The sequence below is a fragment of the Callorhinus ursinus genome, unplaced genomic scaffold, assembly GCF_003265705.2.
Source record: "Callorhinus ursinus isolate GAN/ISIS: 27379988/994484 unplaced genomic scaffold, GSC_fseal_2.0 scaffold33, whole genome shotgun sequence".
NCBI classification, from domain to species: Eukaryota; Metazoa; Chordata; class Mammalia; order Carnivora; family Otariidae; genus Callorhinus; species Callorhinus ursinus.
The window spans coordinates 2,788,270-2,812,747 of NW_027397095.1; the positions used below are offsets into that span (position 1 = coordinate 2,788,270).

Sequence of the window (24,478 nt, forward strand, 5' to 3'; positions counted from 1 at the left end):
AGCACTTATAGCTACCTTCCATTTATAAGGAATATGAGGAGCAGGGTAACAAATAAAATGACAACACAAGGAAGCAAGCAGACAGATCCAGAACGTGGAACATTCCACAGGACAATTGGCTAAGTTTCTTCAATCAAAGGCATTGAATGGGAGCAAGGGTACGGCTTAAAAGAAAAGAAAGAAATTAAAAGAAAATTAATAGATGTAACAACTAAATGCAACATACAGAACTTGTTTGGATCCTGATTCAAACCAACCAACGGTTTAAAAAAAAATTGAAACAACTGGGGAAATTTGAACATGGACTAGGTATGACAACAAGAAAATTTTCTTAGTTGTGATAATGGTCTTGGGGTTATACGAAGAAGATGCCCATATTTTTAAGAGATCAATAGCAAGCATATGAAGGGAGTGAAATGACATGATGTGATATCTGGGATTTGCTTTAAAATAATTCCTAAGAGCAGAGCCTGGCTGGCTCAGTGGGTAGAACATGTGACTATTGATCTCAGGGTTGTGAGTTTAAGCCCTAGGTTGGGTATAGAGAGTACTTAAAAATAAAATCTTTAAAAAAAAGATTAACAATAGTAATAATAATAATAATTCCTGGGAGGTAGAGAGAGAAAGAAATGGCAAAATCTTAATACTATTTGTGTTAGTTTTCTAGGGCTGCCATAAGAAAATACCACAACCTAGGTAGCATAAACAACAGAAATTTACTTCTTACACTTCTCAGGGCTAGAAATCCAAGAGCAAGGTGTCAACAAGTTTGGTTTCTTCTGAGGCCTCTCTCTTCGGCTTGCAGAAGGCTGCCCTCTCGTTATGTCCTCACATAGTCTTTTTTCTGTGCATGCACATCTCTGGTACATGTCTGTACAAATTTCCTTTTTTTTATAAGGACACCAGTCGGATTGGATTAGGACCCACCCTAAAGGCCCAATTCTAACTTCACTATCTTTAAAGGCCCTATCTTCAAATACAGTCACATTCTGAGGAACCAGGGGTTAGAGCTTCAATATATGAATTGTGGAAGAATACAATTCATCTCATAACAATATTTAATCTGGATGATGAGTGTATGGGAGTTTAGTGTACTAAAATTTTGGTTCTGTGTATGTTTCAGAAAATGTTTATTAAGTCCTACATTCCAGAAGAGAAGGACATAAAAGTACAACTGAGCAAGTTGATATACATGCCCCATGAATAAGAAGACTCGCCATCTGAGACAAACCAACTTTCCATAAGTAAATTTATCATTTTAACACATTTTACAAGCTTGTATAGAAAAATAAGTAAACAAGAAAAGCCAGGAAAACTCTGTAAATGAGATCAATGTGTGGAACAGCCTCACTAGATATTAAAACATACTCTGGAAGGGCACCTGGTTGGCTCAGTTGGTCGAGTGTGTGACTCTTGGTCTCAGGGTCTGGAGTTCGAGCCCCAAGTTGGGTGTAGAGATTGCTTAAAAATAAATTAATTAATTTTAAAAATTTTTAAAAATAAAATAAAAATAAAACACACTCTAGAGCCTCAAAAATGAAAACAATGTGAAAAACATTAAAACAGTGTGGAATTGGTACATGAATAGAATAAAAATCCCAAAACAGACCCAAATGCATATGGAAATTTAATATATGATAAAGGCATGGGGCACCTGGGTGGCACAGTCAGTTAAACATCTGAGTCTTGATTTCAGCTCAGGTCCTGATATTAGGGGCTCGAGGTCAAGCCCCAGGTCGAACTCTGTGCTCAGCGCTGAGTCCGCTCCAGATGGTTTCTCCCTCTCCCTCTGCCCCTCCCTCTGTGCACTCTCTCTCTCTCTCAAATAAATAAATAAATATTTAAAAAATATATGATAAAGGCAGCTTCTCAAATCAATGGGTAGGAATGAACTTTCTAATCAATGACATCAGGACAACTAGGTGTCCATTCGGAAAAAAGGTGAAAATTGATGCACAGGTCACATCATATACCAAGATAAAATGAAACCACAAAAGTACTAAAAGAAAACCTTGAAGTGAGAAAGACCTTTCTAACTATGATTCAAAGTCTAGAGGCCATTTAGAAAAGGATAGACAAATTTCACAACACAGAAATCAAAAAACTTGCCATGGCAAATGACACCAAACCTGCACCATAAGCAAAGTTGAAAGACAAAGGACAAATAGGGGACAATATTTGTAATTCATATCACGGACAAAGGGCTAGTGTTAAAATAGTTGCTCGAGATTGAAGAGAAAAGGACAATAGCCAATATTTTAAAGAGGGGCTGTGGAACATGAACAGAGAGTTGACCAAAAAGAAATCTAAATGGCCCTTAAGCATCTGAAAAGATGCTGGACTTCTCTCATAAGATGAAAAATTAAAATTCAGACTTAGGACTGCACTGAGAGGGGCGCCTGTGTGGCTCAGTCAGTTGAGCATCCAACTCATGATCTCAGCTCAGGTCTCGATCTCAGGGTTGTGAGTTCAAGCCCCACGTTGGGCTCCATACTGGGCATGGCTCCTACTTAGAAAAAAACGAAACAAAAAAAGAACTGGACTGAGATTCTTTTTCTCGCTTATCATTTTGGCAGAAACCCCAAAGTTTGACACCACACTCTGTCGGTGAGCCCGGAGAAAACAGGCCCTGTCATACGTTGTCGGTGGGACTGCGCCCTGGTACAACACTTGTACTAGTCTGGTAGGTCTTCCGTCAGAGACGGGGTGGCTTACAACAACAGAAATTTATTTTCTCACAATCCCTGGAGGCTTGAAGTCTGAGATCGAGGTGCTGGCAGGGTTGGTTCCTTCTGAGGCCTCTCTCGTTGGCTCGTAGGTGGACGTCTTCTCTTGCCTGTGTCTTTACATGGTCTTCTCCCTGTGTGTGTCTGCCTTCATCTTCCTTACTTAGAAGGACACCAGCCTTATTGGATTAGGGCCCACCCTAATGGCCTCATTTCAGTTCACTTATCTCTTTATAGACCCTATCGCTAAATACAGCCACATTCCAAGAAACTGGGGGTTAGGACTTCAACACACGAATTTGGGGGGGACACAATTCAACCCATAACAAGCTTTATGAAGGAAAACGTTGAAATCACTATAAAATTACCAACATGTAACTCTTGGCCGGCAATCCTACTTCCGGAAATCTATCTGACCGCTAGACCTGCACACATATAAGATGACATACGGATGAAGATATTCATTTCAACCTTGTTTATAATAGCCAAAGGTTGGAAACAACCCACGTCCAACAATAGGGAACCATTTGAGTAAACTATGTTTTACCCCCACAGTGCAAAATCACAGAGCTGTCAAAAGAAATGAGGAAGCATTCCATGCACAGTCAAAGTGATGTACGAAGAAAAGGAAGGCACGAAACAGGGTAATAGCATGCTACCTGCATAAGAGAAATATGTTCGATGTGCTCGTACAGTATTTGCTTAAAGAAACACTGAAGGCTAAGTAACTAACAGCGACAGAACCCTAATAAAACTGGTACTGATAGGGGTGCATGGGGATCCCCCAGAACAGAGGGGGGCAAGCAAAAGTGAAGCTTTTCCGTATATTCCTTTTTACATAGTTTTCATTTCTTAGATCATGTAAATTCAAAACAATTAAAATCATCCTACATAAAGCTTCCTAGTTCAGCCATGAGATTTCTAGTGCCATATGAGACTAATATGAGTACCTAATCCCTTTACTTTGGAGAAGAGCTGTTCTCAGTTTAACCAAGCTTCATCTCGGGATTTCAAATTGTGCTCTTGCGAAATAAAGAAAATCCCCCGAGGTTGCGAATACTTTCTCTCGTTTTCTTTTCCTTTGAAGAAAGGAACTAGTTTAAGAGGGCTAGAGAGAGTCCAGTTGGATTTGACGTTGACCAAATAGGAGATTGGCCAGATGCTATTGATCACCAGCGCTGCGCAGCACAAACGCCCTGCTGAAGTGTGCCCTGCTGGGATGGGGGGGGCTGGGTGGGGGTGGGGGCCCCCAAGCGCACGGCATCCAGCTGGAGAAAGCCCCTCTTCCTGTCACAGCTCCCACAGCACTCCAAGCCTGCTTGCAGCCCAACGGCCTCTCCGAGAATGCTACATTTAAAAGTGCAGTTTTTGGATGATTCCCAGAAGATTTTTGTGGTTGATGTAAGTGGAAATCACATTGCTATTATTCCTTTATTATTCATTCAATAGTGGTCATTTGTGGACAGCCCATTAGCCGGCAATGTTATGTCTTCTTTAGGACCAAATGAAGGAGGGACTGTGGTTTTTAGCTTTGGAAAAAGAAATCTGTACTTAATATCACAGTGTAGCTCGTGTTTTCACATTAACCTTTCTTCTAGAACAGGTTCTCTTTCCTCAAGGGACAATAAGAGCGAGTTTGGAAGAGATGCTAAATATTTGTAAAAAAAAAACAAAGCAGCAGTAGCTTATTCGTCCTACCCAGAAAGGTATTAGTGTTCATTGAAATAATTTGTGAGTCTCACCCCGTGAACATTTGTGGGGAGAAAAGTATGGTGGTGAGGGAAAGGAGAAGGGGAAGGCTACCCTCCTTTTCTGAAGGAAACCTGGGGTTTCGGCAAGGGGGTAGAATTATGCAGTCATAATGAGAACTTGAGGAAGTAATGACAAGTATGAAGAGAAAAATAGGGTAAGAGACTATTTAGTTTGATTTAGTACTTACAGTTCAGGGTTCTTAATATAATTCCTAGCTACGAGCTGATTGCGTACAATTATACCTCATCTCTTCAAGGAAGAACAAATGTATTAAGCACATCATTTGGGGCTCATCTTCCGGAATCGTAAGATATGTACATTTTGATGTAAGGATTTATGTAGGAGCCGTTTTGAAATGTTCTATGATTTTATTGGAACAAAAGATGCTATTTGCTCTGATGTTTATATTAGCTACTAACAAGGAACAAGTAGTTCATGTTCTATGAAATTCATACAAAATGCTGGTTGTTTTCTTTTATACACAAACTAACAACGGCCGTTGGGTATGTGGGTAACCCGTTTTTCAAATGAGTATTTCATTTTTATTTGAATCATGTGCTTTGTGGGCGATGACTTCATGGCTTCAGCGGCTGTTTTGCTGTCTCTTTCTTTCACTTGTGATTTGCAAAAGGCATTTCTAGGTCCACAGACCTGAATGATTTGTTTTTGCAGCAAATAGCTTCCATTAGAGGTCTGAGGCATTTCCTATTCTTTCTTGGAACTCTATTTAAAGGGTGGAAAATATCTTTTGAGTAGTTTATCCATTTGCAGGCGGGTGGTGTAGGCTCACAGTGCTCCAGTACCTGAATGAGTGAGTTGGGTATTCAAAAGACACTGCTTTAGGCTAAGTTTTTAATAGAGAATTCAAGCAACTCAAAGAAAAACCTTTGACCAAAAGTGACAGAAGAGCTTTCTGAATGTGTAGCTTAAACGCAGATCCAATTAAATGGTGGGGGGTGGGGGAGGCAGAGCACCAGAGCTTTATAAGATTCACCTTCTGAGGAGTCAGTAACAGCAACTTGAAGCCAGCCTAATTTTGCTTCGAGTCGGTTTGTCTCTTTCCAGCTGCAGCGCATTGTGTTCCTTGGGAAGATAATGGGAGAGATCTGATACCCAGCAATTCGGGTGTCACAGCATCTGATCCCTTTTGCCCTGGGAAGGCTGCTCTGTAAGTAGCAATCGTGGTGTCACCCAGAGTGGGCAAGAGCACTGACGGCAACCCCCCGGGCAGCTTCGTCCCGAGGGGCGTGGGACCATAACTTAGCATCCATTTGTCCAACAGGATCTTCTCCTTAACGACAGGAGACTGACGAGGAGGAGGACTCATGATGATGAAGATGATGGTGATGATGACAAGCAATGGCACGGAGTCACCAAGGGCTAACACTTTATTTATTTTAAGGGCTAACACTTTAAAATGGACAAAGCAATCTCACATCCACTGGTTCCTTTGACCCTGCATTCCACCCTGTGAGGGAAGGGAGGGAAAAGGTTAATCTTTGCCCATTTTGCAAATTAAGAGGTAAAGGTTCAGGGAGCTGAAGTGACTTGTGCCACATTACACAGCAGATAATTGCAGAGCTGGGACTTCCAATCCAGAAGTCTTCTCCACTGGGCCATGTACAATCGTATCCAGAAGAGGCATCTGTCAGTAGCCTTCTAGTCTTGTATTATTGCTCATGCACATTATTTTCTGTTGCCCTCAAAGGGCATAGAATTTGGCATACAGTGAGCCCTTGATGACAACTGTAAACCAATTAGTAGATCCTTTCTTCCTTACCCATATGTGAAGAGCTATGAGAGTGTGATTTCTAGAGGCCAGGGAGACCCTGGTGTGAATTTTTTCATTGATTCAGAAGCTTAAAAAGGTCCCTCAGGGGGCACCTGCCTGGCTCAGTCGGTGGAGCGTGTGACTCTTGATCTCGGGGTTTTGAGTTCGAGCCCCACATTAGATGTAGAGATTACTTAAAAATAAAATCTTAGAAAAAAGTAAAGTCCCTCAGCCCTATTAATAATTCCTTAAAATCACCCCAGCACCATACTTTGGGGGGCTTTGAATGGGGAAAGGGGGAAAAAAGCAACCTAAACATCCTCTTCCATTAGTACTAATATCATTTTTTAAAAGATTTTGTTTATTAATTTGAGAGAGTGCACGTGTGAGTAGGGGGAGGGGCAGAGGGAGAGAGAGAGGGAGAGAAGCAGACTCCCCGCTGAGCGCAGGACCCCCCCCCCCACAAGATCATGACCTGAGCCCAAATCAAGAGTGGGAAGCTTAGCAGTCTGAGCCCCCCCCAGGCGCCCCCATTAGTACTAATATCTTAAACAGGATGAAGAAACGCTAGGACCCATAGTGAAGAGAACCATTAACAGTGACAGAAAGCCACACAGAAGGGCTTTTGATAGCAAAGTTGACTGAAGTCTCAAGAGGCATGGATCAGTCCTGGGGAGAATTGTTCTTTAAGATAAAATTTAAGGAAAGAATTGGCTGCACGGGGAGAAATAATGGAGTCTTGGGCATTGGTGTTGATTTTACAGAAAGTACAGTAGTAGAAATACCAAAAGGACACATGCTCAGATAGAATAATGTCTCCTGGGTGAGACTAATTGACATCCAGAACCCTCTGTTTTTCCTCCATCCCGGGTAACATAATCTTGATGAATTTGCTGGTGTCCAAGATCTGACTCAGGGCTCCAGACTCAGAAGGCTGATCTGTCAGCACTTCACAAGAACTGTAGTCAGAGACTGGTATTTACAATCGGGATGCTAGTGGCACTATTTACAGTGGGACTGGGGACGCTAGGGGCCTCCCCTCAGTTACATCGGATGCCAAGTGTCAGAAGAGTCTGATTTAAAGGAATTAGACCCATGACGCTAATATCTGATGGGCTGATAATGCAGCCATTTCCACAAAGGCCCTGTCACTGAGACCATCCAGTCACCCATTCATTCATTTAGTTTCTCTTCTGGGCACAGTAGACTCTACCATATGGGGAAGTAAAGTTCTTGACCAAGGGCACACTCTCCCTTGGGCAGTGCTGGCTGGGAGCTACCAACTTGGGCTTCATTGATTCCTTTCACTCCCCTTGTATGATTGACAAACTCTCTCTGTTATTGACCTGTCTTTGACTTGTTCATGCCTTCAGTTAGCTTGCTGGGAAAAGTGGCTGGCCCGGGAGACATCCTGGCTCTTTGAAGTTTCTTTGCGTATCTATACTCAGAGAGTTTATGCGTTGATTTTATAGATGAACTCTGAGTTCAGCCTTTTCCTTTATGCATTTCCAAGAGTATTTGGGGGATGCAGGGTAGACACGGGACTTCGGAATGGCTGGGATGGACCTGCTAAATGTAATCCAATGAGGAAAATGTGTTTAGTGAAAAAAAAAACCTCATCTAACTTTTCAAGCTGTCATATTTATTGAACAAAATTGATCCTTGTCCAATATCAACACCATCCCTAGTGTTGCATGATCCTGGGCTGCATCCTTTAAAAACAGAGAAGGACTCTATCTACAGAATGATGATAGGAGTGGACAGGCAAGAGGAGAAATGAAATAAGGTCATTACTTTTTAAAAAATAATTGCATGGGCGCCTGGGTGGCTCAGTCATTAAGCGTCTGCCTTCGGCTCAGGTCATGATCCCAGGGTCCTGGGATCGAGTCCCGCATCGGGCACCCCGCCTGCTTTTCCCTCTGCGGGCCGCGCCCCCCTGCTTGTGCTCTCTCTCTCTCTCTCTCTCTCTCTCTCTCTCTCTCTCTCCCCCCCTCCTCTCTCTGACAAATAAATAAAATCTTTAAAACTAATAATAGTAATAATTGCAGATTTTAGTGTAAGTTCAGTTTTGCCTCTTCAACATGAGGACTGGGACTCTTCGTGAAAGAAAAAGAGAGGATGAGACCAAAGCTAAGGCCTTCTGAGCTCTCAGAAAGAGTAGAGGAGGTCAGGGGTCTAGCTCGAGGCTGAATCCTCCCAACACCCACAGGTGCCAGGAGCAGTTGTGTCCTTGGAGGGTGACCTTCCTTTAAACCTAAACTGTTTGTTTATCTCCGGGTTAGAGGGAGAGTTTCAAGGCAATAATCCCATCACTATATCTGACACAGTTCTGTCTGCTACCCACCCCACAACCTGACACAGTTCTGCCTTAGTAGAAGCGTGGCAGAGGGGAAGAAAAGCTGTTGGTGGTGAATTTCCAAAAGCACACTTCATTTCGATGGTTTCTAGAGCCCAAAGTCAAAAGAAGAGGTATGAAATCTCTCAGATCTTACATTTTACCTGATTGCTAAGTGACAGCATTGGCCACTGCAGTGGGTACCTCGTGGCTTACCCAGCGAGAGAACGTAATGAGTCAGTTCACCTCATTCCCTTGGGAACCCCTCAAAAGGCCACGGGGCCTCATTCTCTGCAAGAGTCACAAGGGAGGCGGTGCCAGGACTGAGCACTATTCAAGGTAAATAAGAAAGCAAAGAACTGCCCAGGGATTTTTCTGGGGGGGGGGGGGGGTAGTGGTATTTACCTTTGGGATGTTTGTCTAGGAGCTGGTTTTTCAATTTATAATGATGAGGGATCTTTTGTACCTCTGTCAACAGTGAAATAAAGATCCACCCCTTCATAAGGCAAAGGTTTTCAAACTCCAATGAGATGGAATTATTCAGGTATAAGTAGAATGTACCTGGATTTAGGGCTACAAATGATGCATCGTTTTAGCTGTGTAAATCTTGGGCCAGTCACTTAACCCCTTAGCTCCCTGAGTTGTTGTGAGGCGTCATATAAATGATATAATGTGCATTTGGAATCTCATAAAGCTGGGTAAATTGGACTCTGCCACTTGTAAGCTGTGTGGCCTTGGGCAAGCCACTTGGCCTGAGACTGAGTTCTGTCAACTCAAAAAACTTGGATTGGGGGCAGGGCACCTGGGTGGCTCAGTTAGTTAAGCGGCTGCCTTTGGCTCAGGTCATGATCTCAGGGTCCTGGGATCCAGCCCCATGTTGGGCTGCCTGCTCAGCAGGGAGTCTGCTTCTCTCTCCTCCTCTCCCTCTGCCCTTCCCCCCAATTGTGCTCGCCCTCTACGTGCTGGAGGTGCCAGGCAGAGTCTGGATGATAGTTTCAAGTTCAGTGGTGCCATTGTTAGATAGTCAGCCTCTCTCCTAACCCATGCTCCCCACTATCAGTATTCCAGCCTGATAGGGAATGGCGGAGACGGGAAGGATGGATACAGAGATGCTAATGAGGTAGAATTTCTAGAAGCAATTGATGCTGGTCTGGATATGGAAGATGAGTGAGAAGGCTTCCAGATGACCCTCAAATTCCTGCCTTAGGTGACCGGTTGGGTGGTGGCCCCCATTCATCAAGACGGAGAACAGAATGAAAGGAGCACGTTTAGGGTGGGCAATAATGAGTTCTGTTTGGATTTATCGATGGGGTTATGGAGAGAGTTCTGGTCCCAGCCCTGGCAGTCTTAAGCAGGGGAACCTCAGGTGAATCCCCTCAGCTCTCTGAGCCTCTGCCCTTACCACTAAAATTGGGATAATCATAGCACCTACCTCATGAAGTCGCTGTGAAGATAAATGAAATGACCAGATTCCTGACCCAAAGTAGGTAGTCAAAGCACGTTCATTCCCCTCCCTCTTGCTTACAGACCTCTTTACTTCTACAGTTGGCAAATCGTCTTTCACCCTTAACTTGGGAGTTTCTTTGGATCAGCCCTGATTTTGCAGCCCACCTCCGGGCAAAGTGCTCTTTCCCCAGGTCGGCTTCCTCTGGGGCTTCCTGGGGTGAATTTATCCTGCCTTTCTAGAGGTTTGCCCTTTGCTTAGTCAGCAGGCCCGGGGCGGGGGGGGGGGGCGGATTTTGCTCTTCCCCCTGGAGCCATTAATCCTGGGAGGGTCTGTAACCGCCTAGAGTTACCTAAAATAATGCTAGGCTTCCTTTAAGGAAGCAGAGGGAAATGGCCAAACCCTTTGTGTTTACCTACATTTTAAATTAGTCTGTGGTAACTACTCATAGTAATGCTAAGGTAGTCAATAATAATGATAACAGTACCACTGACTAATAACCGCAGATCGGATTTATCCACAGCCGGTGTATTTTACTTGGACTATCGCGTGTAATTTTCACACAAAGAAGTAGCACTGTCTAGGATAGTTACATAAGCTCTCTGTGCGGTCCGTTTTTTTCAGTTGTAAAAGGAGGAGAACATTAGTAGCCACTCCGTAGAATTGCTACAAAGGCTGGATGAGTTAATATACATAAAACACTTAGAACAGCACCAGTAAGTGGTATAAAAGTGTTTGCCACACTGATGCCTTATGGAATCTGGCTCCAAATTTAGATGGTGAACACATGTCCTGATATTTATGTCCAAGCAGCAGTAAGGCCTGGAAGGAGGATGAGGCCTAGACTATTACTATAAAAATAATAAAAATCTCGAATTTACAAGCATGTAAAATGAGGTGCAGAGAAGTCAACTTACCCAAGGTCACAGTGCTATTTAAGTTAATGGGTGAGCCGGGGTTCAAGCCCTGGTCTGTGTAGCTTGCAAACCTTGGCTGGTCCTTCTTTCTTTAGGTGGCAGGTTTACGGCTCAAGTGGGGTCGCTGTATGTGTGGATTATGGCTTAAGTGGGGTTGCTGTATATGTCGTGAAGCTTCCTGGTTTTCCAGAACCTCATGATGTACCCTCTAGTTCCGAGCAGCCTGCCCCACGCTAGGTGCTGCATCAGCGTCGGATGACAGACAGCCCATCTCAACCCATGCCAGCCCCTGCCTGTGCAAAGAACTCCGAGAAGGAGCTTCTAAACCACGTCAGAAAAAGCGTCCTGCAATTGTCGTAGCACCCCCAGTCTAGCCAATGGAGGCCGTAGCACCCCCAGTCTAGCCAATGGAGGCCGTTTCTTTGCCAGGGATTTATTTGTCATTGCAGGGGGCCCCAGCTGCCTGATGAATGCCTTTGTTTAAACTACTGAGTTTGCTTTGCCCCTCATAGCCTAAGGTTTGTTGGTTCAGAGAATAAATTGAACTGAAAAAGAAAGAAAGTGCTTGTGCTTTGTCTGGCCCGGGGCCAGGCTGAGCAGCAGGCCAAGTGTGGTTTAGGTGCTGCCCGGCCCACTCCTTGAGGGGCCCCGGACCTTCTGCTGTCACCTGGCTGCCAGCCTGCCCTCCGGATGCTCCATCTCAGAGGAGAGGCCTGGACTCAAGCCTTCCCACCCCCACTGCTCCCCTGCCCCTCTCCCCCCATCCCTGCAGCTGAAAGGAGGAGGGAACCTGAACTCCAGAACACTGGAGGCGCTGGGGGTGGGAACAGGGAACTGTCTCTGGAGCTGGGTGGGTGGTGGTTGGATGTTCGTTCAAGTCTGCACTCGTGGGAATCTCTGCAAAGAGTTTCAGTGAGTTGGGGCTTTGCCACCCCTTTACCTTTCATCAGGTGCAGGGCCCCCGGCCCGCCTTCTGCTCCCCCCCCAGCCGCCCCCCGCAGCTAAAGCCCTCCTCTGAGTGCAACTGGCTAAAGGGCAAGATTCCCCTGAATTCTATAGGATTTTCTCTCTTTCTTTCAAATGCCCTTTACCCCGCAGTTGCATCATGGGCCTGTCACAAATACGAACCCATTACACGAATAAGAGCTCAGTCCCCACTGACGCTTTGAGACAAGGCTGTTGTCAATTGCACCCGGAGCTAGCGCGAGAAATTCTCCAAACTGAGCCGAGCACCGTCTGGGGATCAAAAGGGGATGGCCTGAGGGGCAGAGCCACCTGGGAGGTGGCCCGACTGAGCCAGCAATTTCCTAAAAGGACCTGGGGGCCTGCCATCCCAGCTGCTGAGAGCTGTGCTGGCCTTTGTGAGACCAGGTGCCACGAAGCACTTTTGTGCCAGACCGTCAGAACTGGAAGAACATTCAGTGAGACCGGTTCTACCGCGGAGAGATCCACCCTTAACAGATCATTTGCACCTCAGGAGGTAGTGGGGGATTGGCCAATGAAGTGCCCAGGAGAGGCACCGCAGGGAAGATCTGCAAAGCTCAGGAAGAATGGAAGGTGACAGGCGTTCAGGGGGGCACTTCTCTGGGGGCTGTGGAACTCTGATGTAGAACTTGTCTGTTCTAAACACAGCTGCTCCACAAAAGCTGCAATTACTTAGCCCCACAGAATCTTATTCCAGCCCCCTTTGCTCTATTCCCTCTCTTCTCCTTCACTCACTTCCTCCTTCTCTTCTGGGTCCAAGGTGTGGGGCCAGAGAGGGGAGGTCTGTCTGGGTGAGCTGACCCCAGGCCCTGGAAGCTTTTAGGCATGGCGCCTCACCACTAATCGCTGGGCTTAGCTGTCTTAAACAAAAGGTCCTTTGTCCTCTGCGATTCGTTCTATGATGATGAAATTTACCTTTCGACAGACTTCAGCAAAGACAAAGGTTCCCCAGAATTTTGCACCAGAACATTTTAAGTGATTGCAAGAGATCCCTCCCAAAGATACTGTCAGCTGCCTTTAGTGCTCCGAGATACCATTTCCTGACCTGTGTTCCAGGAATTTCCACTTCCATTATGTCATTCAATTGTGAGTTAATAAGTGTGGTAAATAGGTATGATTACACGACTTCGTTCATTCATCAGTCAGTTGACAAGTTCTGGGGAGCCTTCCCTGCGTCCACGCACCGTGCTGCCTACTGAGGATGCAGAGAAAAGTAAGAAATAGTACCTGACCTCAAAGACTCGTGGAAGAGCCAGAAATGTAAACAGGTACCCACACTGCAGTGTAACATGTGCAAATGACAGCAGCAAGGATAGTTTTTAATGGCACAAAAGAAGAGGGGCAACTAACCCGGACTGAAGTGTGCATGTTGAGGGGTTGGTCAGAAAGGTTTCCTTAAGGGAGATGATGTCTATCTTAAGCCCTAATGATCAGTACTAATTACTGAGCCACAGGGAGGGAAATGGACTCGAGTTTGAAGGTTGGGCCAGACCAAGGGAGAAACACAGGGAAAGGCCCGGGGAGTAGCTCAGTCTGACTGGATTTTGCAGTTGAGAGCAGAGGGTTCTCTGAGAGCCGTGACAGACAGAGATGAGATAGGAGAGACAAGCATGGGCCAAGTCATAAAAAAGGATGTTTCATATGAAGAAACTAAGGTTCAACAAGGTTAAAAATGAGCCCAAGGTCATACAACTGCAAGTAAGTACTTGAGCCAGGAATTGAAGTCCATGTGTTGACTGCAGAGCCCACCCCCCCTCCCCCTACAGCCTGCTGCCTCCAGACTTCCCAGGCCCAGCAGGAAGTCTGGGTTCACAAGGTGCTTTCGCGGCTTTACCAAGCAAGGGCAATCCCTGCCATGAATTTTTTCACGCTTTGTATTTGTATTTCGGTATTTAATTAAAATTTGACACAGAAGTGAAACTTCTTAGTATTTCATTAAAAGTCTCAGACAAAAATAAGACAACCAGCCAACAATGCCACGTAAATAAGCTAATAAGCTAATAACAATGCAACCTAAATAAGCTAATAATAAATAAGCTAATAACGCTGGAGAAATGTCTCCTAAGGTAATGATTAAGGTCGATGTGCCAAGATGGGTGCGCATCTTTCTGTGTTAAGAAGATGTCTATCTTCGTGTTGTTTGCAATAGCTAAAAGGAGAAAACAATGTATGTGTCCATCCTGCAGGTGGTTTCCTATACAGTAACTAATGATGGCATTTTTTAAGATTTTATTTTTAAATAATCTCTACACCCAACCTGGGGCTCAAATTTACAACGCAGAGATCAAAAGTTGCCTGCTCTACTGAGCGAGCCAGCCAGGTGCCCCTACTAATGATGATATTTATAATATAATGCTAACTTTTTATTTTTATATATTTTTTAAAGACTTTATTTATTTATTTGACAGAGAGAGGGACAGCGAGAGAGGGAACACAAGCAGGGGGAGTGGGAGAGGGAGAAGCAGGCTTCCCGCCGAGCAGGGAGCCCTACACGGGGCTCGATCCCAGGACCCTGGGATCATGACCTGAGCTGAAGGCAGCTGCTTAACTGACTGAGCCACCCAGGCGCCCCATAATGCTAACTTTAAAAAAAAACTGGTCACCAGAAAGTGTTATTGTATCACATGCATTGAGAATTATCTGGAAAACTTTACCCTAAGGTCCTCATACTGTCTGTCTTTTGATGGATGAGATTATAAACACTTTTTTTCTTCCTCTTGCTTTTCTGCTTTTTACCCTGATTTTTTTAATGAGCATATTTTGCTTTCTGAATGAGGGGGGGAAAGCCTCAAAAACAATGAAAGAGGGACGCCTGGATGGCTCAGTCAGTTAAGTGTCCGACTCTTGATCTCAGCTCGGTCTTGATCTCAGGGTGGTGAGTTCAAGCCCCACGTTGGGCAGGGCATGGAGCCCACTTAAAAACAAAACAGTGAAAGAAACGTCATTTCTATAATAGTGGTTGCTGTATAAGTTCCATTTCCTGCATAAGCAATCAAATTAGGGGACTCCTCTCAAAATGGCTGGGCCACGTGTTCTAATCTGCTCACACCCACACCTGCCTCCAAATATCAACCCCATTGTCACTAGCCCACAATTACTACTCAATTTCTTTCCGATCTAGAAAGTAGGGATGATAGCTAATATATATCACAAGAATGTTTATTACATACTAGGTGCTAGTTATCAGTACTTTCCGTGTATTAGCTCATTGAAATCCTCAGTGAAGTAGGTGCTATTAATATCCCCATTTGACAGATGAGCAATCTGGGCAGAGAAGTATAGCAAGTGGTTGAAACAGGATTTGCACGGGACCCTCTGGGTTAAGAACTCATTTAGTTGACCACCATATCCACTCTCGGACTCTTGTCTTTCAAGAGTCACTGTGTTGGAGTTATTTTGGTACTGACATTCTCAGCAGTTAGGGCTTGTGTGTGTGTTCCGAGTGATGATGCAGAAAACCAGGTCAGCAGTTTCAGGGGAAACTGACTTGGGCTGAGCAGGACCTGACATAGCCGTGAAGGGGCTTTCATGGGACAGATGATGGACAATGGAAATGGTTCAGACAAATGGACAGGGTTGGAGAGATAAGGTTTAGGGTGTCTGAGAATTGCATGAGGCCAATAAGGATAGGTCATTCTTTGGGGCTCAATGGTGTGTGTGGGGGGGTATGCATCCAAAAAGGCACAGTGAGTTCTCTTAATTTGGTGAAGTCCGGGACTGTCCAGAGTATATAGTCAGCACTTTCCCAGACACATAGTCGATGCTCAATAACTATCTGTTGAAGCAATGAAAGAATGAATTCTCTCCTTGTTCTCAGCTGCAGGCAAGTCAAGTCTTAAGTTAGGGGAGATCTGGCACAAACATTTCATGGATTACAGTAACAAAATTTCCCTGGACCAAACCTGCACCCAGGCAAAACCGTGTGCTCACAGGAAACCCTTGCTGACTGCCAGAGATGAGAAATACGTGACTCAGGCTCCCCCAAAGTTCAACAAGGGAGAGGTCATCTGTTCTCCTGATAGCCTACAAAGGTTCCCCAAGTCTGTATGGAGATGCCACCGTGAACGTGTCTGTTCGATTCCGCATTTGTAGGAATGTGGGGTAGCGCCTCCTCAGCTGGGACAAGCAATTGTCAAATTCAACATTCAGAAGGGAGGAATATTTTTGGTTTCGATTTATAAACATGAATGAGTCAGCTTCCCCAGATCCTTCTGCACAGATAATTGCACCTAAGAAGTTAGGAGCAAGATATGGGAGTGTGGGATCTGGGAGTATGCAACTAATTTTGAGACCCAAAGGTTAGTAGCTCTTGGGACCCCCGTTTCCCACTGAAGATTGCTAGGAAGTAACAATTCCTGCCACTACTCCCTTCCCATTCTGCATTTTGCAAGTGAAACCATGCTTTGTCTTTCTTTCCTGAATGCTAGAATTTTCGAGGTAAAGTATTTAAAAATCCACATGAATACAAATTGTTTTGGGCTTGGCTGTGCTTGGCCCTGAGTACAGGAAGAGAATCCCAGACAACCGCTTTAGTACGCTGCACATCCTAACAATAGATCTGCCATATTGCAATAGCCTGGAGGAGGGAGGATGGCATAGGTCTATGAACCTGGTATCAGCCCCAGACTAAGCCAGACTGAGAAGAATATGTAACCACCAGGCTTTGGGGTGTTAGAGCCCAGGTCACCCAAGGCCCACCTGTGTGAGTCAGCCCTCAGGACTTGGCTGGCTATACGCAGGGTAGACTAGGAGGAAAGGGGCAGAATCCTGCCAGCAGGCCCCGGAGTTCAGCGATACCGCTAAGCCACACGCTTCAGCAAATCTCACCTGTGTGCGAGACGCAGGTGAAGATCAATCAAGAGGAGAGCAGAGCCTGGGGGAGCCTAGCCAGCTGCTACTGTGAGAGCCAGAAGCGCACGGCAGGAGCCTAAGTAAAAAACCAGGTGAATAAGGGTCAGGCACTCAGACAGATGTCTAGGTAGGGAGAGAGGAACAAAAGAACAGGTCCTTAGTGACTTCTTCAAGGGTGGAGCTTGGTAAGAAGCCAAGTTGAGTCTGAGTCAGGAGCCCCTTATAGGTTCCTTGCTGCGGGGCAGAGCTGGTCCCTTGGTGTAGTCCGCAGGTGTCGACAAGCCAGCACACCTGGCTAACGTGGGGGTGTTGACAGGGTGCGGGAACGAGACACTTGGTGACAGGGAAATTAGTCTGAGTGATAGCTCACATGACTTCGCGTCTTGCTAATCAGTTAGAAGCCCTTAGAAGTTCATTATTATTTTTCAATTTTCACATCCAGCTTTAATACATGATAGGACGTACATTCATTATGGAAAGATTAGAAAATTCTGGCAACAAAAAGAAAAAAGTAAAATGCAAATAAAATCCCATCGCCTAGATTTTAACATGTTGGTGTATATGTTATACACGGATATACTACGTTCTTATGGATCCCAAAACTTCACATGTGCCTCCCCCACTCCATTTAGTTTGGCAGAGTTTTCTGAATATATTTTAAAAAGATTCTCTGTTCAGTCAACACAGCTTCTCCACAGTAACCCTAATACGCTGTGTTTCATGGCCTCTTATTAAGTAGATGTTTTAAAAGACATTATTCTTTAATGGCTCCTTTATAGAGTTTCTGTGAAATTCACAACCTGTCAGAACAGAGTGGCTTCCAACCAGCTCAGAGCCCCGCTGGGCAACATACTGAACACTCCTTCTAAAGGCAATAAAACTAATTCTAGGAAGGAAGAGACAGGAATGGAGAGACACTGGAGTTGTAAGCAGCAAAGAAATAGGAGTCAACAGTACAGTCAAAAGGTGAGAAAAGATAGTTAAGGAAAAACAGAGTGACGATGAAAGGGACAAGTTGTAGGTGTTTATCTTTCTTGCCCTTCGTATACCTGGACATCAGTTTTTTTCTTTATATTCAAGGACAGCCTGGTGTAATGAAATGGGCTCAGTCCCGGCTCTGCTTTTATTATTCTTTTTTTTTTTAATTTTTTTTTAAAGATTTTATTCATCCATTTGAGAGAGCGAGAATGAGAGAGAGAGAGAGAGAGCACATGAGGGGGGGAGGGTCAGAGGGAGAAGCAGACTCCCCGCTGAGCAGGGAGCCCGATGCGGGACTCGATCCCGGGACTCCAGGATCACGACCCGAGCCGAAGGCAGTCGCCCAACCAACTGAGCCACCCAGGCACCCTGCTTTTATTATTCTTTTTTAAGATTTTATTTATTTACTTGGGACAGAGAGAGAGCACAAGCAGTGGGAGTGGCAGAGGGAGAGGGAGAAGCAGGCTCCCCACTGAGCAGGGAGCCCGATGCGGGGTTCCGTCCCAGGACCCTGGGATCATGACCTGAGCTGAAGGCAGATGCTTAACAGACTGAGCCACCCAGGCGCCCCCTGCCCCAGCTCTGCTTTTAACCTGCTGAAAGCCTTTGGGGGAGTATCTTCCTTGCACTGGATCCAGATCTCCTCACTTATAAAATGAAGGGGCCAGACTACATGACATCTAATGGTCTCTCTTGTGTCCTGAGTGTCACGTATTGCTAGATACATACAAAATGTTTTATCGACTTCAGGTTTAAAGGAAAACTTCAGCTACCATTTGGAATCTGGTTGTGCATCATGCACACCACATGGATTTAGTGCTAAAGCATTACATGGAAACAAACAATGATCATTGTTTTAATTACCCAGAGTAGCTAGCAATTTCGACAAGACTTGGGAGCACTGTCTTGAGAATGCTATTATTACCCTGTCACTTTTCAACAGCCTTTCCAATATAGGCATGGTAATTTCAGTGTCCCAGGAGTGGGGGCAAGATTGCTATTAGGGTGGTACTCTTAGGGTTTTTTTTCTTTTTATTCCTTTAGGATGAAGGGTAACTGAGCAATGAGACACCATCCGGCAAAGAGTATGAATCAGATGCAACTTGTCTAGATCATCGCCAGGCCTCCATAAGGCCTCAGGCAATGACACCATCAATTCCCTTGTAGCCTCCAAAAGGTGTCTGCCAGAAAGTATCATCTATCAGGTACTAGATTAGGTCTCTGATTCCAGAGTTCTCTTCCAAACTTAGTTTGGTCAGTATCAATATGGCAGTCAGGCAGCTGCTCAGTTTGATTCTCCCAGACCCCGCCCCCCCCCCCCCCCCCCCCCCGCCCTCTCCCTCCCCCCACCCCGCCACTCCCCAGGACAGCCACGTGGGCTGGAAATCTTTCTGAGCAGTTAATCCTAAGCAACTTTAAGCCTCCCATCTATCACACACACAGTACTTTGAACTGCTATGTGTTTTCAGAAATAAAATAAAAACCAGTTGTAACTTGGTGTGAATGTCACACATGCACAAGCAAATACAAGGGCTATTCTCTCGGCTTAGCTCCACCAGGAAATCTTAAGTACCCAGTTAAACTGCTTCCCTCCAGGGTTTATTGCTGAGCCTGTGTGCTCCTTAGAAAGGGCCTTGGTTGACTTCCTACTTATTCTTTGTTCTTTGATGTGTCTAACTGCACCTTGCTCTCCACCAGATGCTAAAAGACCAGACTGCCTGCAGAGATGGCTCCATTTTGGAATGAACTGCTGCTACCTGGTAATCAGCCTCTCAGTGATTCTTTCTTTTTACCAGGAGTTCAGTCCCCCAGAAGAGTTACAGCTTGGCCAATGATTTCTTCTGCCTTGCCCCGAAGGACCTCCATTTCCTAGGTTCCTGGGTGGTTTACCCAGTGCATACTCTGAAATCATGCTCAATTTCTTTCTTAGAAAACTGGTTGCGTCTGATTCCATTGGTAAATGTGTGAGACATGGGCCTATTTTTTTTTTTTTGCAATGTCAGGTTATTTGCATTTTTAAAAAAGGTTTTACAAAAAAAAAATAAAAAAGGCTTTACTTATTTGACAGAGAGATAGAGATAGAGAGCACAAGTGGGGGAAAGGCAGGCAGAGGGAGAGGAAGCCAGACGGTGGGAGGGGGGGCTCTATCCCAGGACCCTGGGATCATGACCTGAGCGGAAGGCAAACGCTTAACCAACTGAGCCACCCAGGCACCCCAGGATATTTGCATTTTTTTTAAAGATTTTATTTATTTATTTGACAGAGAGAGACACAGCAAGAGAGGGAACACAAGCAGGGGGAGTGGGAGAGGGAGAAGCAGGTTTCCCTGCTGAGCAGGGAGCCCGATGTGGGACTCGATCCCAGGACCCTGGGATCATGACCTGAGCCGAAGGCAGATGCTTAATGACTGAGCCACCCAGGTGCCCCGGGATATTTGCATTTTTAATGAAAAGTGAAACAACCTTTTAAAAGGGGCAGTCCCAGGGTTTAATCCCTAAGGGGTTCTGAGATTTCTGGATTTAGCCTGTGGATGACAGGGAAGCAAAAAGACTTACCTCTGGAGGTCCAAACTCTCTATAAATGAGGTGTATGCCTGTTGCTGTTTATAAACAAAGAGCTAGACTGAGGTGAAGAAGGGTAGACCAAGAATTAGAACAAGATTTTCCTACATGATTGAAATTAAATCAGCATCACTGAAAACATTCTAACCCTGGAACTGTACCGAAGGGTACCAAAATTCAGAAATATCTCCAGACTCTATTCTACTCAGTACAAATCAGATACTCTCACTAGAGTGCCCTTCATGGTTCTGGGTTCTGAAATACCATTTGGAGTTCAGTATATGAAGAGGAAAAGGAGAGATGGAAATTAGCCATGAGGTTGGCCAGAAGGAACTAGCTCACAGTCCTCTACATAAAGATGTTGAGTGGCGATGTGCTTATACTATCCTGGACGGAACTGATTCTCGGCCAGTTCCAGAGTGGGTGACTGGGGCAAGTTGCAAATGGGATAATACACAGGAAAGCTCTCAGGGGCACCATAAAAGACCAGAAAGAAAATTCCAAGTGGGTGACTTTTAGAAGGAATCTGTGAGCAGATCAGAGACGGAGTGTCAGGGGCGCCTGGGTGGCTCATCAGTTAAGCGTCTACCTTCGGCTCAGGTCATGATCCCAGGGTCCTGGGATCAAGGCCCGTGTTGGGCTCCCTGCTCCGCGGGAAGCCTGCTTCTCCCTCTCCCTCTGTCTGCCGCTCCCCACTGCTTGTGCTCTCTCTCTCTCTCTCTCTCTGTGTGTGTCAAATAAATAAATATTAAGTCTTTAAAAAAGAGAGAGAGACGAAGCGTCAAGGAGATATTTTCTAAGTGTATGTCGGCAGAAAGTTTTTGATATGACAAGCCATGATTTTCTTTCCAGACTGGCGCAAAGGGTAGGGAGTGTCTGAGGAGGGGCTCAGGTATGTGCAGGCATTGGTGAGGAATGTTCCAAGTATCCCCACTCGCAGATAGGTGGGAGAATTCGGGAGCAAGGAGTGGTGGGAAGCGAGGGAAGCAAGCTGCCGGGGTAGCCCCTTGTTGTGCATGGGGTCGGTAGGCCAACTGGTGAAGAAACAGTTGTTGAGGATGAGCAGGGCGATGCAGAAGGGTGAATAAAAGGCAGCAGAAAGTAGCCTACGCTCCGCCGTGGTGGATGCAAACCCTGGCCCTGGCCGAAAGCAAAAGCGGGGCAAGCGAAGGGAACACCAGGCCCTCCAGGCCTCTTACTCTCCCGTACCTGCCCCAGCCCCCTTGCACTGGCCATGGAGACGTGTCTCACACCTCACCTCCTGGTCTGCCAAAGTCCACACCACCACCTATCTTCTCTCCCCCAAGCCGCGGAAGGAGCCTCACCTGATCCACCTGTCGCCTGTTTTGCCCCCTGCTCCCTCTATTCCTCACACCCTTGTCCCACAAGGTGTAGGTGGCAGACCAGCAGCCGGACCGGTCTCACCTGGGAGCTTGCGAGAAATGCCGATTCTCAGGCCCCACCTCCCACCCAGCGCATCGGAATCTGTATTTTCACAAGATCTCCAGGTGATTCATATGCACTTTACAGTTTGGGAACCTCTGCCCTAACCACTGCCCGGATGGCGCGCCTGAAACCCAGCTCGGACCAAGTTAATTTCCACTTAAAATCATTCAGCGATCCCCACCTCAAGCCCTGCCTTCAGGCTTATGGCCTCTCGGGCACAAAAGGCCCGTCTTGGTAAGGCTCCCGCCCGCTTTTCCAGTCCCTGTATCTCATTTGCTCCCTTAGGAACACCTCATGGCAGTGTCGTTCACACCAGGCTCTCTAATCTCCGCCTCTGACATCCTTCTCTTAACCTCCTCTTCACCTGGCTAACTCCAACTCTTGCTTCCTGTCTCGGGTTAGGTGTCCCTCCCCCCCCACCCCCCGCCCCGCACAAGGTGGAATCCATTGCGCTATGCCCTTTCCCATCTTTCTGGGTTTGGGGCCCGTTGGATGTGATCTCATATTACCCCCTGCTTACGTGCTTCCACAAGGGCACTTAGCCCCAGCTACTGCGATTACCTGTTGATGTGCCTGCTCGGCCTGCCAGCCTGCTATGTATTCCTTCATGGTAATGCCTGTGTCCAGTTCACTCCAGTAGCCCTGGAGCCTGGGAAAGTACCCGGCACAGAGCACGTGCTCGGTAATGTGTATCGCATCAAAGAGAAGGGAGAAAGTTCACAGAAGAGTAAAGGCAAACATAGAAGGACAAAGGCAAGGGCATCAGAAGTAAGCCCGGAGTTTGGGCCGGGGGAAGGGGTGGGGGTGGATTACCGTAGAAAAACAAAAAGAATTGGGTAAAGAGAATAAAGAATGGAGAAAAACATGCTAAAGGGGAGGTGAGGGATGAGCTTTTAAACGGTTTATTAAGGAGAAGGCTAAGACTGATGAAGGCGTTTTCCTGTTTTTTTGTGTGTGTGGCTGTTAAATGTGGAGTGTGACCTATGAAAAAGTGGTCAGAGTGTTAACACGCCCCAAAGGCAACTCATTCACTTGCCAATGAAGGACTGATCTACACACCCTGGTTTCTATGAGGGGACACTTACACTTACGTGTGTGATCCTTACTATTCCAGATCTTGAATAATCAAGTGAATGTTGCCCTCATCCAAACAGACCCCTTGGGTGATCCGGATGCTAACAGCTAGATGACCATACATCAGGGTTCGTCCAGGACGGTCCCGGTTTACACCTGTTGTGACAATATAATAATTACTAGTACCCCTGTCAAGCCTCAAAAATGTGCCAGTTTGGACGATGGTCATCCTACAGTCAACACTTCTTTTTGAGCTCCTCCTATGGCCCTGACACTGTGTAAAGCCCTCGACATCAATATTCTCATTGGATGCTCTCTATGAGTTTTTAAAAATTGAGATGAGATTTACATACCATAAGATTCATCCTTTTAAATTGTACAATTCGGTGGTTTTTAGTATACTCACTGTGTCGTGCAAACATCACAACTATCTAATTCCGGAATATTTCCATTCTTCCCAAAAGAAGCCCCCCCAGTTTCTATGGATTTGCCTGTTCTGGACACTTCTTTTTTTTTTTTTTAAGATTTTATTTATTTATTTGACAGAGAGAGAGACAGCGAGAGAGGGAACACAAGCAGGGGGAACGGGAGAGGGAGAAGCAGGCTTCCCGTGGAGCAGGGAGCCCGATGCGGGGCTCGATCCCAGGATCCCGGGACCATGACCTGAGCCGAAGGCAGACGCTCAATGACTGAGCCACCCAGGCGCCCCTGGACACTTCTTATAAATGGAATCAGAGAACATATGGCCTTTTGTGTTTGGCTTCTGACAATCCTATTTTACAATTAAGGAAATTGAAATTCAGAGAGATGAAATAGCCTGTCCAAGATCATCCCTCTAGCAGGTAGAGCGCAGACGTACAGCCGGTTGTGTCCCACTCCAGGGCCCACATTCTTAGCCACCTCCTCATGTTTATTGCAGGTACTCGGCACGGTCTTGGAACTTTGTTTTGGCCTTCTGTAACCAGGCACATTCTTTCCAAAATGCCTCATAAATCTTCATTATTTGAGAGTGGATTTAATGTTTGGAAAGAGCCAAAGTCATAAAGGGCAGCTAGGGTGACTAAAGTGGGCCATCCAACTGGGTAAATGCTGTGGACCGAATTGCGTCCCAGCCAAATTTGTCTGTTGAGCCTCTAACCCCCAATGGGACTACTGTGGTCGTGTTTGGAGATAGGGCTTTTAGGAAGTAATTAAGGTTAAATAGGATCATAAGGGTAGGGCTCCGATCCAATAGGTCTGGTGGCCGAAGAAGAAGAAGAAGAAGAAGAAGAAGAAGAGGAGGAAGAGGAGAGAGCTCCCCCTCCCCTAGGTGAGGACACAGCAAGAAGGCCGCCACCTGCAGGCCGGGAGGAGGCCTCACAGAACCTGACCATGCTGGTACTCTGATCTCAAACTTCCACTCCTCAGAACTACATGAGAACTACATGTTGTTTAAGCCACCCAGTCTATGGCGTTTTGTGATGGCAGCCGGGCCTAATCCAGTCATATTTGGGGATAAAAATAAGACATAGCCATAAAGTCAGGAGAACGAGTGAAAACCACCTGTGACTTCAAGAACAGTTTCCTGCGGGGAACATGAGAAATATTTTCAGTGTGGGAATCAGCACTGGAAACAGGAAAAGCATATATAAGACTTTTT

General features: G+C 45.8%; 1 protein-coding gene across 1 annotated transcript in view; it reads left to right on the forward strand.

The window, feature by feature from the left end:
• The first annotated feature begins 4,024 nt into the window (after positions 1–4,024).
• The window catches only part of FRMD7 (FERM domain containing 7), a 47,707-nt gene continuing 27,253 nt past the window's right edge, over positions 4,025–24,478 (forward strand). Inside the window, exon 1 of the mRNA XM_073879089.1 lies at positions 4,025–4,127. Coding sequence (XP_073735190.1) covers positions 4,071–4,127 — 57 coding nt within the window. The 5' untranslated portion in view covers positions 4,025–4,070. The remainder of the gene's footprint in view (positions 4,128–24,478) is intronic.